The sequence below is a fragment of the Salmo salar genome, chromosome ssa08 (assembly GCF_905237065.1).
Source record: "Salmo salar chromosome ssa08, Ssal_v3.1, whole genome shotgun sequence".
Lineage (NCBI taxonomy): Eukaryota > Metazoa > Chordata > Actinopteri > Salmoniformes > Salmonidae > Salmo > Salmo salar.
The window spans coordinates 1,475,001-1,489,029 of NC_059449.1; the positions used below are offsets into that span (position 1 = coordinate 1,475,001).

Consider the following 14,029-nt stretch of genomic DNA (forward strand, 5'->3'; position numbering starts at 1 on the left):
AGAGGGTGGTATGTCCTAAATGGCATCCTATTGTCTACATACAGTAGTGCACTCCTTTTGAACAGGGACCTTAGGGACTATAATAGAGAATGGGTTGCAGCCCAAGTCTATGCAGAAGGCTTGAATTGTCACGTGCGTACTGTCATGTTTCTGGATGCCCTCTCAATATTTTGTAGTTCTTCACTGTAATATGTTATAGGCTATGTTATCTAGACAGAAGCCAGCAGCTTTGCCATATCTTAGTTATTTTGTGATCGGATGAAGTGTCTTGTCATTTCTAATGATCGTACTTCGTAGCGAGTTGCTGTTGACCTTAATTCGCCGCTGTTTAATGTTGACATTTGCGTGTGTGTGTGTGTGTGTGTGTGTGTGTGTGTGTGTGTGTGTGTGTGTGTGTGTGTGTGTGTGTGTGTCTGCGAGTCACAGTCTGCGTGCGTGTTTATCTGTGTGTGTGTCTATTTGTGTGTGCATGCATTGTGCAATTGAGGTTGCCTTTTTGATCTAGGCCGACTGGCAGTACACTGCTTCTCTGTCTCTCTCTCTCTCATCCAGTGTTCCCCAAACTCGGTCCTCAGGACCCCAAGGGGTGCAAGTTTTGGTTTTTGCCCTAGCATTACTCTCTCTACCCTCTCCGCTCGATGCCTGTGTAGTGAGTCAGCAATATGTGTATACACACGCACACTGCTCCTCCCTTTGATCATGTTATTTTCCGCCTCATTGGTTGCTGAGCTGACCCCCGCCGGCTGCTCCCTGTCTCATTGGTCGCTCTGCAAGATGCCAGCCAATCCGCTCCCTGCTGCTTACTGACGCTGCTGCATCCCTTTCCCAGGATCCTTTGCCAGCTCTTCTGCAGTGAGCCAGCATTAACTTGAGAGAGAGAGGGGGAGGGGGAGTGTGAGGGGGAAAAGAGGGGTATAGAGGGTGAGTGGGAAACAGGGGAGGGAGACAGAGAGAGGGTGAGGGGGGAAAAAGGAAAAGCGACAGTAAGAGGGAGGGAGGAAAGCAACAAGAGGGAGGGAGGGAGGGAGAGGGGAAGAGATGTAAGAAATTGATTGGCTACGAGTCCAGACATAGGTCCACACTGTTGGCTCTCGCAATTAATCCTCCTCTCTCACTCTCTCTCCTCTTGATATGTGCCGTCATCTCTTTTCAAGTTTAGCAGCTCATAATTTCTCTGCTACCTGGACAGGAGCATCTTTAGAGGGCAGAAGCATGCGCTGCGTTTTACTCAGAGGATGACTCGGCGATGGTAGGGCTCCTACAGAACGTGGTGGGTAAATGGCATGGTGGCACAGTCTTATGTTGGCACGGGTAGCACTGGGTGGGTGACAATGTCACTGACTATATCGGCTTGGTGGTGACACCTGTTGATTGCTTCACAGATGCTGTGACTGTGTTTGCAATAGGGATTTTAGAGTGATTCATATAGTGTCATTGCAATGTCGTCATATAGTCGGGGGATGCACTGTATATGCTTGAGTAATGGATTTATGGTTTTGTTTATTGATTTGATTGATTAATATTGGGCATTTTCAAATAGGGTCATTGTAAGTGCTGATATCTACAGAACTTTAGGACATTTAACAAATATGTTTTTTCATGTAAGTTGCACTCGGCTTCTCTGATTGGTCAAGATTATTTGACATCTTCAACAGAAATGTACCTTTGTCATCTGTCATCAGTCATCTTTTGCCTATGAGACTGTGCTAGTGGTATGTTGATGGATTAATCAAGCAGGATTTATTTAGTTGCATTTCAAGCTGCCTTACATAAAGATGACGTAACAGCGAGACCTCCCTTTGTGAGACGACAGGAGTTCTGTATGTTGTTTGGTGTTGTCTTCGTTGTGTCCTTTGTCTGTTGTGTCTGAGTTATTGTGCCCTTGTTGTGGCTGTGTGTCTCTGTTGTGGCTGTGCTGTGTCTGCGTCTGAGAGAAGGATTTGTGGAACAGTTTCATAATCACTTCCATCTTTCATGCGCTGCAAATCCACCTAGATATGCAGCGACATTTCATGGAATTGATAAATCAGGGAAGGAGCTGGATTTTGATTCATCAAATCATCTATTTGATTGACAAGGCTTTCGTTGCGCTGGGTTTGTGTTTGCATATACCAGTAGATTTTTCAATGTAAAAATTGTGATCAACAGTATAGTGTATTTTATTGAGATATTGAGTGTTATGATAAAAAAGCATGAGCTGACGCACACCCAAAAATATTCCTACATAACCTGGTTCAAGCATTCATTATGTAACCCTGAAGAAGGCACTGCGCTGCCAAAACATTGCTTATTAGGTTTACCCATTCAATTGTTGGGAGCATATAAGTGTGCGACTTTCTTTCTTTATGTTTGAGTGTTATGGTGTCATAAATATTCGGTGGTATCTCAATACACCATGAACCAGATTGTCATTCTCTTAAAAGGTCCCCAGTCCCCACATGTGGAGAGTTAACCCTTAGTTGACCCAGGAAGTGAAAAGGATTGTGTAATGATGACTTTCCAGATCAAGCTTTCCAGATAAATCTAGCTTGATTTGACCGCAAATACTTAAAACATTTAAAAAAAAAAAATTTTTTACATCAATCCACCAATTTGGCTAAAACCCACTAAGCTTCAAGGGGCGCACCACCAAAGTTATGTAAATATTGTACCTTAGATAAGCTAGCGACAGACACCTTGAATGACTTGACTTCTGCTGTGTACTGTCGAGTAGTCAGCATTTAAGATTTAAACAAACTATATGGAAAGGGTTAAACCAAGGGTCTCCATCCTGGTAGCTATGGCAACGGTATTTTTCCTGTCAAGCTATTTTCTGGCATATACTGTACGAGACATCAGCAAGGGAAGGAGAGTCTCGCTCAGGGCCTTTTTCTACAAGCGGGCAGAGGCATCCTGTTTCTTTGCCTGTCTTAAATACATCCTGAGACCGCTAGCTAGCTGACACACATGCTTTGCTCACTCTGCTCCCACTGAGTCTTGTCTGACAAGTGTCTCCTATCCTCTAGCCAGCCTTGCAACATGTCAGAAAAATGATGCTTTTACTGACTGTGGTAAGAAACTACTATCCTTATGACTAGCACATATGAATCTGATTCATAATGACAGTCTAAGAGAAAATGACAAACTGTACATTGACAATGTAAAGTCCTATGGTGGTGGTAGCTGCATTACATTCATTTAATTGAATAAACTTTATTAAACTTTATTTATAAAGTAATAAATTGGATTCTTCAAAAAACAGCAAGAACATATACATGCATATAATACAGTAGGGTATTTCCATCGAAAAGGACCCATGAACACCAACATGTGAAGTTCATAGGAGCATGTCAAATTAAAGCATGCATACACTCAGTGGCCAGTTTATCTAGTACTAGGTCGGACCCCCCTTTGCCTCCAGAACAGCCTGGATTCTTCAGGGCATGAAAACGTTGCTCAATTGGTATTAAGAGACATAATGTGTGCCAGGAAAACATTTCCCCCCCCATTATGCCACCAACCTGTACCGTTGACACCAGGCAGGATGGGGCCATGGACTCATGCTGCTTACGCCAAATAGATTATCATACCACGTTCAAGGTCACTACGGTCACTCGTTTTGCCCATTCTTATTTTGTCGAACAGTAACCTAATGTCTCAATGCCTGTCTGCCTGCTTTATATAGCAAGCCATGGGCACGTGACTCACTGTCTGTAGGAGCGAACCATTTTTGTTAACGGGGGGTATACCTAATAAACTGGCCACTGAGAGTATAAATCAAATCAAATTAAATGTATTAATATAGCCCTTCTTACATCAGCTGATATCTCAAAGTGCTGTACAGAAACACAGCCTAAAACCCCAAACAGCAAGCAATGCAGTATAATACTGCCATACCAAGCAAAAGAGCAGTAACTCCACATTTGGTCCAAAACAATGTTGAAATTTTTTATACATTAATAAATCCTTTTAAGGATCTGACCCTTTTTAAAATGGGCCCCTAAAATGACATACCCAAATCTAACTCCCTGTAGCTCAGGACCTGAAGCAAGGATATGCATATTCTTGATACCATTTGAAAGGAAACACTTTGGAGTTTGTGGAAATGTGAAATTATTATAGGAGAATATAACACATTAGATCTGGTAAAAGATAATACACACACAAAACATGCGTTTTCTATTTTTGTTTTGTTTTATCATCTTTGAAATGCAAGAGAACGGCCATTCATTAACATATGTCATTTAGATTTTGTCTAGAAGATGGCAGCAGTGTGTGTGCAGTTTCAGACGGATCCAGTGAAGAATTACCTCACTACACAACATTTTGCACCAAGTTTGCCAGGAGTTTGCCCAAATGTGCTGAATTGGTCAATTTATACATTTTCAAGTACATAACTATAGAGAACATACAAAAATGCTATGGTAATACAAATGTAAGTTTACACACTCTCAGGAATGTCATACATGATGGATCATTAGCTTCCCTACAGAAAAGACACATCTAGATGGCCGGGCGGGGTGTGTGTGGAGCCAGTGACAGCAGTGGGGTCAAACTGTAGAACCCAGTTCCTATATTTGAATTATTTTTTCAAACAAAGCTACACTACATTTTATGTCTGGGACCCTCAGGATGACAAATTAGAGCAAGATTACTGAATGTAACTACATTATTTACCTTTAGAGGTGAATGTATCAAACCAGTTGCCGTGATGGTGTTTTGTTGTGCACTATCCTCAAACAATGGCATGGTATTTTTTTAATGTAATAGCTACTGTAAATTGGACACTGCAGTTAGATTAACAAGAATGTTAAGCTTTCTGCCAATATATGACATGTCTATGTCCTGGAAATGTTTTCTAGTCACATTATCGCATATTGAGCAACAACCGTCCCGGTTTAGGGACACCGATCCTGTTAAGTACATGCTTTATCATGTGGACAAATCTCATGCCTCCATTGTGTAGTGTTATGGGGGGTCATGTTTGCAGTAACTGCAAAAAAGTTACAGTGAAACCATCAGTTACTGCCTTTTAACTTGGTTTCACTGAGCTTTGGGATGCAGTGTCTACTGGTTCCCTTGATATTATTTATTGTTCTTTGCTGATACAAGTATCAAACTCTACGACAATGTATGTAACTGCCGTCAAAGGTCATAACAGAGGTCAGGGTCAATATGAAGAAAAAGTAAACTCATAGTAAGACAACAGATAACCGCATCTCCAATGATCTGACTACAATTAATTTGGCTGTACAATAAAACAACTTTGAAGTAATTTTACTCAGTTTCACTCTGAGCATTTACTGCTATTTTGCTTGGTAGGGCAGAATACAGTAATGCATTTCTATCGAAAAGGACCCATGAGCACCAACATGAAGTTCATAGGAGCATATATATTTTTTTGGGGGGGGAGGGCATAGATACATTTTTAAACCATTTTCCATCTTAAAAATTAGGCACAAATAAAGGCTTTGATTTCTGGATAAACAGATGGAAAAGGGATTAGAGAGAACATCTACCAGAAAGTCTTAAAAGGTATCAGAAATGCATCAAAATACAATAATGTTGACGTAAAGACCCCTGCCAACTAATGTCAACACCAATATTTAATTTTGGAGAAATTCTTTACCTTATGGAAGTTTAATAAATATTGCCTTGTCCCTTGTAATTCTGTGACCAAAAACCCACATATCTTTAAGATATTTTCTAATTTCTCTCCCTCATGAGGATGGAGAATAATGAAAGTTCAGTTACAGTGATTTTTACTAATGTTCATTTTGTTTATTAATTATTAAGTGATTAAAACTCGTAATTCTGTTACCAAATTAGTAACGGAATAAACCAAAAATCACTACTGGAATTACTGTAACTGAATTGGCTACAATGACAAATTTATAGTAGTCACAAACCACAGTTGGGTCACCTGCTACAGTCCTCCCTTCCACTGGCATACTGTTATGTTCAGCTCATAACTGTTTTATTTCTCTTTCTGTTGTCTGGTGGTCAAAGCAAGTGTTAAAACAGTCTGGAAAACCCTACCAAACCCTCACTCTCCAGTTAATGTCACCTCTCCCAGCTCTTACTGACACCTACCCATGAGCCCCCTCTCTTTCTATTTACTTTAATCAGCATCCTCACCCACTGGGCACCGATCGACACTGGACATCCATGGACGTTGAAAATGAGTTTCAATTTGGTCAGTCCACCCTGGCCTTGTTGTTAAGGTCCAAAGATGGACCGAACTGGACCAAATTTGAACCTATCATAGACACGTTTCACAAGATTGTGCTCTTCTCACTGTGCTATCCAGAGTACAGTACAATACAGTAAAGAAAAGTGCAGTACAGTATATTGTACTGTACTGTACTGAACTATACTCTACTGGAGTTGAATTGCCCAGTATCAGCTTGTAAATGTATTGATATGAAACACACCCGTGTTAGAGGAATCCCGTGAATCTGAGGCCTACTATTTTTGCTTATATTGAACAGTATATTGTACTTTACTTTTCCTATGGCTCAGCATTCAACTCTGTCCTCAGGGGTGTCACTGTAGCTGCACTAAGCTTATACTGTACACGTACTGCTTTGCTTTCACTTTGTTATCAACTATTTATCACTCAATGCTTTTTCTGGAAACATTCACCTAGTATAGCACTGAAGCCATAGCAAAATGCTTGGCTGCATGAAATAGCAACTCTCGTCAAATCTATTTTGAGGTCATCCAGGACTCCCATCTCTCTTAAAACCGAGCCCCAACTTGGTTTCTCAATCCTAGGTAGGTATGCCAGATGGCCAGTCAAGGCCTGGGCTCCTGGCAAGTTTCAGCCTTGAAGAGTACTGACAAGGGCCAAGGCCCCAAAACCACAGACTGGATGCAGTATATCACAGTGCCATCCGTTTTGTCACCAAAGCCCCATACACTACCCACCATTGTGACCTGTACGCTCTCGTTGGTTGGCCCTCGCTTCATACTCGTCGCCAAACCCACTGGCTACAGGTTATCTACAAGTCTCTGCTAGGTAAAGCCCGCCTTATCTCAGCTCACTGGACACCATAGCAGCACCCACCCGTAGCACGCGCTCCTGCAGGTATATCTCACTGGTCACCCCCAAAGCCAATTCCTCCTTTGGTTGTCTTTCCTTCCAGTACTCTGCTGCCAATGATTGGAACGAACTGCAAAAATCTCTGAAGCTGGAGATTCATATCTCCCTCACTAGCTTTAAGCACCAGCTGTCAGAGCAGCTCACAGATCACTGCACCTGTACATAGCCCATCTGTAAACAGCCCATCTATCTACCTACCTCATCCCCATACTGTATTTATTTATTTATCTTGCTCCTTTGCACCCCAGTATCTCTACTTGCACATTCATCTTCTGCACATCTACCATTCCAGTGTTTAATTGCTATATTGTAATTACATCTCCACCATGGCCTGTATTTTGTCTTAACTTACCTCATTTGCACTCACTGTATATAGGCTTTTTGTTTTCTTTTGTTCTACTGTATTATTGACTGTATGCTTTGTTTATTCCATGTCTAACTCTGTGTTGTATGTGTCAAATTGCTACGCTTTATCTTGGCCAGGTCGCAGTTGTAAATGAGAACTTGTTCTCAACTAGCCTACCTGGTTAAATAAAGGTGAAATAAAATAAAAATAAAATATGTCCTTAGGCTTATAGGCCATATTGTGGGAAATATTATTTAAGATAACACATTAATACTTGGACCCTCTGCTGTTCATATACATACTGGTATGTGGACTATGTTGAGATTTATTTGCCTGTTCAGCCTGTGACAGAACTGTAATTTGTGTGTTTGGCATTTCCTGTCTCGGTGAGGGACAGGATGGGAGGAAAAAAGCAGCTGATGTGTGTGTCTCTCTTTTTTACCTTTATTTATCTTTCTAGCTAATTTGTGTGTATGTGAATTTGCCTTTGATCTCTCTCTTTGGCCATATATGTGTGTGTGTGTGTGTGTGTGTGTGTGTGTGTGTGTACACATGCGAATGCATACTGGTTGAAAATGCGAACAACATTTTGAACACTTTTGTATGTGTGTGTGCATACCTCCTAAACCCACTTCCCTCTATGTCCAAGTCTTAGCATGGGTATCAGTGCATATGTGTGTGTGAACCCCTCTAATCCCCGTCTCTCTGTCTCTCTCTGTAGGGTGCAGGGTGAGAGGAAGAGGGAACTTTATGACAGAGTATTAGGATGGCCAGTGAAGGCTCCAGTAGCATCTCCAGCCCTGTGGTGCGACAGATCGACAAGCAGTTCCTGATCTGCAGCATATGTCTGGACCGCTACGACAACCCCAAAGTGCTGCCCTGCCTCCATACCTTCTGTGAGAGGTGAGTTTGTGTGTGTGTGTGCATGCTGCCTGCCTGTCTCATTTTGTTCTTTATGTCCACTTTGGGATAGTGGGTGAGCTTGATTGTCTTTGAGAGTGAGATTTATTGGTTGGCAAACATGTGAATATTCTGCCAATTAAGGGTGATGCTTGCTCATCACACAACCTTAGATTAAAAGGACGGCAGGTAGCCTAGTGGTTAGAGCGTTGGGCCAGTAACCAGAAGGTTGCTGGATCAATTCCTCGAGCTGACGAGGTAAAAATATGTTGTTCTGCCCCTGAGCAAGGCAGTTAACCCACTGTTCCCTGGGCACTGAAAATGTGGATGTCGATTATGGCAGCCCCCCGCACCTCTCTGATTCAGTTGGGTTAGATGTGGAAGACACATTTCAGTTGAATACATTCAGTTGTACAACTGACTGGGTATCCCCCTTTCCTTAAAGATGACCCAACCAAAGATGTAGAAATTGGCTTTCTTTTTGTCATGGAACAGCTGAATATAGAAACTAAATACTGTATCTTCACAAAATGACTCTTTTCGGTGACTACGTTTGGTCTGTCCGTGTCACCTTCCTAGACTAGCTGTCTTTGTCCCTGAGAGAAGGGAGAGCTCAGTGCCTGTCTCTGCCTCTCTCATTGTTCTGTATAGCATCTAGAGCGTGACAATACTCATTTAGATTTGATGACGCTGTTGTACCAAGATGCTCTCGCCCTTTCTCCATCTTTCGCTTGTTCTCTCTCATTCTCTCCCTATCGTTTTGTTTCTTTCTGTCTTTGTCTGTGATTGTCTCCCTCCCTTCTCTCCGTCTTCTCTCTCTCAACTACCCCTCTATCCGTCTTCACTCTCCCATCCTCGTTTTCCCCACTCTGTCCCTCTCTCCATCTTTCAGTCTAGTCTCTCTGTTCATTTCTGACTCAGTGTGGTGCAGGCAACTGTGTGCTGAATATAAAAATTCAGTTTGTTTTTGAGGGGCGGAAAACTTTAACTTGATTGACAAGTTAGGTTTTTCTTCCATTTTAATTCTGTGTTGACTTTGATTACCATCGGACAACTTAATTAATCAGTGAATTAAACAGTGATTTAATTCATCAGCATCTCTGTGAAAATTGTGTATGACCAAATTATATCAAACTAGCAATTCAGTTGACCATTTAAAGTGTATATATTTATATTTTGTGGGACCTTTTTCTGGGTTTTTATTCTTCTGCCATGTATCAAGTAAACGTATTGCAGGACGCTATCTAAGGCTAGGCAGTGTGTGATTGTGAATCCCACCCCTTCATACAATGTGTTATAGAGTCACTCACTGGTATTATAAGTCAGTGTTGTTGGTGTATGGTGGAAATGACCCCATGTCTGCATGCTGCAACATTTTAGGATTTGATCCTGTAAAGCCATTGAATCTTATGAAACATTTTTTTTCCCTGACTCAAGTAGAATATACTAGACGAGAGTCATAATAACATAGAAGTATGATACAATGTCTGTTGCATCCCAAATGTCAACCTCTTCCTTAGTTAGGACACTACTTTTGACCAGGGCCCATTGGTGCCATTTGGGACACAGGCATGTGGCCTGTATTTTCTGTCATGACAGTTATTAGGGCTGTGGCGGTATAGAAATAGTCTTAGAAACACTAGTAAGGATATCCACATCACAGACATTTGACTCCACCTTTCTACCCTCCTCTCCCCGATCCAGGTGCCTGCAGAACTACATCCCCGCCCACAGCCTGACGCTGTCGTGCCCTGTGTGCCGCCAGACATCTATCCTGCCGGAGAAAGGCGTGGCGGCGCTGCAGAGCAACTTCTTCATAACCAACCTGATGGATGTGCTGCACCGGCCCCCCAGCGACAGCTGCAGCCAGGAGAGCGCAGTGTTGGAGACCATCAACTCTGTGGCCACGGGACAACCGCTCTCTTGCCCCAACCATGTAGGAAATGTAGAATATAACGACAGACAGACTCTCTCTCACACACACAGCTAATAATTTCCATCCATCAGTGTCCATATAACATTATTGCAGGAGTAAATGATTCAACAGATCGGTCACCTTGTTGAAATTACAGTGATGGTCGGAGGGGTGAAATCGATGGCATTTAACAGTCTAGACATGTCTGTGGCACCTCAGCAGGAGATTCCGTGACATTCAACTTTCTTGCGTATCTCTCTCACTCATCACCATAGCAACAGGTTTATTTTTATGGACTACTGGCACGGGGGCACTACCAAACTGGCACTGAACTTCTAAGTGGTGATAATGACTTGCTTCAAAGCTTGATACAGAGGTTTACTACAGGGTGTGATGTTTTGGGGGAAAAATTATTGGAGATTTATTGTGGTGTTTTTTTTAATATAGTTAATAGGAAATACATTTTAGGGTTAGTAGATATCTACAGTATTTTGTACCCTCAAATATTCTGGGAATATTTGGGTAGTGCTTTCGCACACCTGCACAGTATGCATTTGCAATCATGTCAGAGGAAAGGAAAAGGAGAGGAGAAAATGGATTCTCATACCGTTTCTTCACCTTGACCTTTAAACTCTTGCTTTGCTCTTGCCTAGGTGATGGAGTTCTACTGTCCATCGTGTGAGACAGCCATGTGCCAGGAGTGTACGAGCGCCGAGCATGCCGAGCACCCCACTGTGCCCCTCAAAGATGTGGTCGAGCAGCACAAGGCCTCGCTGCAGGACCAGCTTGACGCCGTCAAAAACCGGTAGGGGCCAGACATACCCCTGGGGGACACCAAATGTTATAAAACATATTTACAACCATAAAAACAAATTACAACCAAAAAATTAACATTTAATAATAATTATGACATCCAATTGCATTGGACAAAGTCAAAAAAAGGTAATGGCCGAACACACACCCCTGGGGAAAGTGGGTTAATGGTGCCATCTTTGGTCGTATCTGTACACAGAATAATGTACATCATATGTTCTTCTCCAATTTGCATTAGTGTATTGATTTTTCCTATTAGACTCAGTTCTTCATCTACCCAAGTATTCAGACCCCTTGACTTTTTACACATGTTGTTACGTTACAGCCTTATTCTCAAATGGGTTAAATAAAACAAATTCCTCAGCAATCTACACACAATACCCCATAATGACAAAGCAAAAACCGTTTTTGGGAAATCTTTGCAAATGTATTAAAAATAAGAAACAGAAATACCTTATTTACATAAGTATTCAGACCCTTTGCTATGAGACTCAAAATTGAGCTCAGATGCATCCTGATTCCATTGATCCTCCTTGAGATTTTTCCAGAACTTGGAATCCACCGGTGGTAAATTAAATTGATTGGACATGATTTGGAAAGGCACACACCTATCTATATAAGGTCCCACAGTTGACAATGCATGTTAGAGAAAAAACCAAGCCATGAGATCGAAGGAATTATCCGTAGGGTGCCGAGACAGGATTGTGTCGAGGCTCAATTCTGGGGAAGGGTACCAAAACATTTCTGCAGCATTGAAGGTCCCCAAGAACACAATGACCTCCATCATTCTTAAATGGAAAAAGTTTGGAACCACCAAGACTCTTCCTAAAGCTGGCCGCCTGGCCAAACTAAGCAATCGGGGGAGAAGGGCCTTAGTCAGGAGGTGAGTTCCTCTGTGGAGATGGGCGAACCTTCCAGAAAGACAATCATTTCTGCAGCACTCCACCATCAGGCCTTTATGGTAGAGTGGCCAGACAGAAGCCACTCCTCAGTAAAAGACACATGAAACCCATTTGGAGTTTGTGAAAGGCACCTAAAGACTCTCAGACCATGATAAACAAGATTCTCTGGTCTGATGAAACCAAGATTTAAGTCTTTGACCTAAATGCCAAGTGTCACATCTGGAGAAAACCTGGATCGAGGTAAAGATGAACAGATCAAAGTACAGAGCTTGATGAAAACCTGCTCCAGAGCGCTCAGGACAACGACCCTAAGCACACAGCCAAGACAACTTAGGAGTGGCTTCGGGACAAGTCTCCGAATGTCCTTCAATGGTCCAGCCAGAGCCCGGACTTGAAACCGATCGAACATCTCTGGAAAGACCTGAAAATAGCTGTGCAGTGACGCTCCCCATCCAACCTGACAGAGCTTGAGAAGATCTGCAGAGAAGAATGGGAGAATCTCCCCAAATAGAGGTCTCCCCAAGAAGACTCAAGGCTGTAATTGCTGCCAAAGGTGCTTCAACAAAGTACTGAGTAAAGGGTCTGAATACTTATGTAAATGTGATAGCTGTTTTAGCATTAGCAAACATTTCTAAAAAAACAATTGTTGCTTTGTCATTATGGGGTATTGTGTGTAGATTGATGAGGGACAATTTTAGAATAAGGCTGTAACCTAACAACGTGTAAAAAGTGTAACCTAACAACATGTGTAAAATATATGTCAGAGGCAACCTAAGAATTATCCCCGATGGCCCAATAGTTTGAGGGTCAAAACACCTATGACTGATCGCACCCTTCCTCTGACTCCCTCCCTCCCTTCAGGCTGCCTGAAATCGACTCGGCTCTGCAGGTGCTGTCGGAGATCCTGCAGCAGCTGACCAATCAGAAGAGCTCCATCGAAGGGGACATCCACACCACGTTCGACGAGTTGCAGAAGACCCTGAACGTCCGCAAGAGTGTCCTGCTCATGGAGCTTGAGGTCAACTATGGCCTCAAGCAGAAGGTGAGACCCTAACGTTTGATAAATGGGCGGGGTTGAGTGGGACATTTTATTAGAACCTTTTCTTGTGGGTTTCTGATTGTTTCGTCAATCTGTTTGGTGCACACAGACAATATGATACGAAATTAGAGGCAGGTGGTCAATGAAAGTAAACAGATATATGATTAGGAGATAAAGGAAAGACATTTCTAAACATGGGCATAGTTTTTAAACCAAGAATGAACGGCATTATACTCACGATGTGAACAACAAAAATACTGAAAATGTGCTTCCCAATTTGAAAATCTAGTATATATTGAAAGCAATAGGTGTTAATTGTACAACACACTGATTCCAATGTGCCTTCCTAAAAGAAATTGTTTAATCTCAATTAAATTAAACCTGTACTAATAAAGGATAAATAACATAGAAATATAAATAAATTCCTCAGTTAGTTCTACTATCCCACACAGCAGCAGAGGCTCTGTTTACACTGTTTCTACATCGCATGCCAGTGGCTCAGCTGTCGATCAGGCAGTTCTCTGATAAATGATTAAATAAAACATGGATTTGGGGAGGGCTGGAGAGACGGACTGCCATATCTAGTCTTTGGTGTTGTCATTATGTCTACCTAGTTGGGAATTTAGGCTTTGAAAGTGCTGTATCTTCTAGCGAGCTAGCTGAGCTGTTCATGTTTAAAGAGAGGGTGAGTCTTGGAAGCAGAGAGGGGTTGATAAAGTGGGTAGGTACAGTGGTGTAGGTTTCCACAGTGCACTGCACTAAGTGAGTGCACTGTATCTCCCTGCCTTTAGTGCGTCCTCATTCTCTATCTGGAATATATTTGTGTTAGTCTTTCAGAGTGTGAGTCTTATACAGTATGAAGCAAGGGTTGATATAGATAGTGGTGGAGAAAGTCGTTTTAGCTGGGGCCGCTCGTGTTGTCGAAGAGGATGAGTGTGATAGCCAGATGCAGGTGAGTGTGTGTGAGACAGTGAGACTGTGTGCGATGCTCAGTGTTTTGACCCAACCCTGTAGCATTTTTGTGCTGTGG

General features: G+C 42.3%; 1 protein-coding gene across 6 annotated transcripts in view; it reads left to right on the top strand.

Moving 5' to 3' along the window:
• LOC106610021 (tripartite motif-containing protein 2) overlaps positions 1-14,029 on the top strand; it is a 65,716-nt gene that overhangs the window by 22,696 nt on the left and 28,991 nt on the right. For 2 of the 6 annotated variants that reach the window (XM_014209123.2, XM_014209125.2), the window contains exons 2-5: positions 8,152-8,333; positions 10,035-10,266; positions 10,899-11,050; positions 12,822-13,002. In XM_014209123.2, the coding sequence (XP_014064598.2) occupies positions 8,197-8,333; positions 10,035-10,266; positions 10,899-11,050; positions 12,822-13,002 (702 nt within the window). In that variant the 5' untranslated portion in view covers positions 8,152-8,196. Of the gene's footprint in view, positions 1-1,048; positions 1,271-8,151; positions 8,334-10,034; positions 10,267-10,898; positions 11,051-12,821; positions 13,003-14,029 lie in introns of those variants that run through there. The other 4 variants (XR_006770760.1, XR_006770761.1, XM_014209124.2 and 1 more) reach the window with 4 other exon arrangements.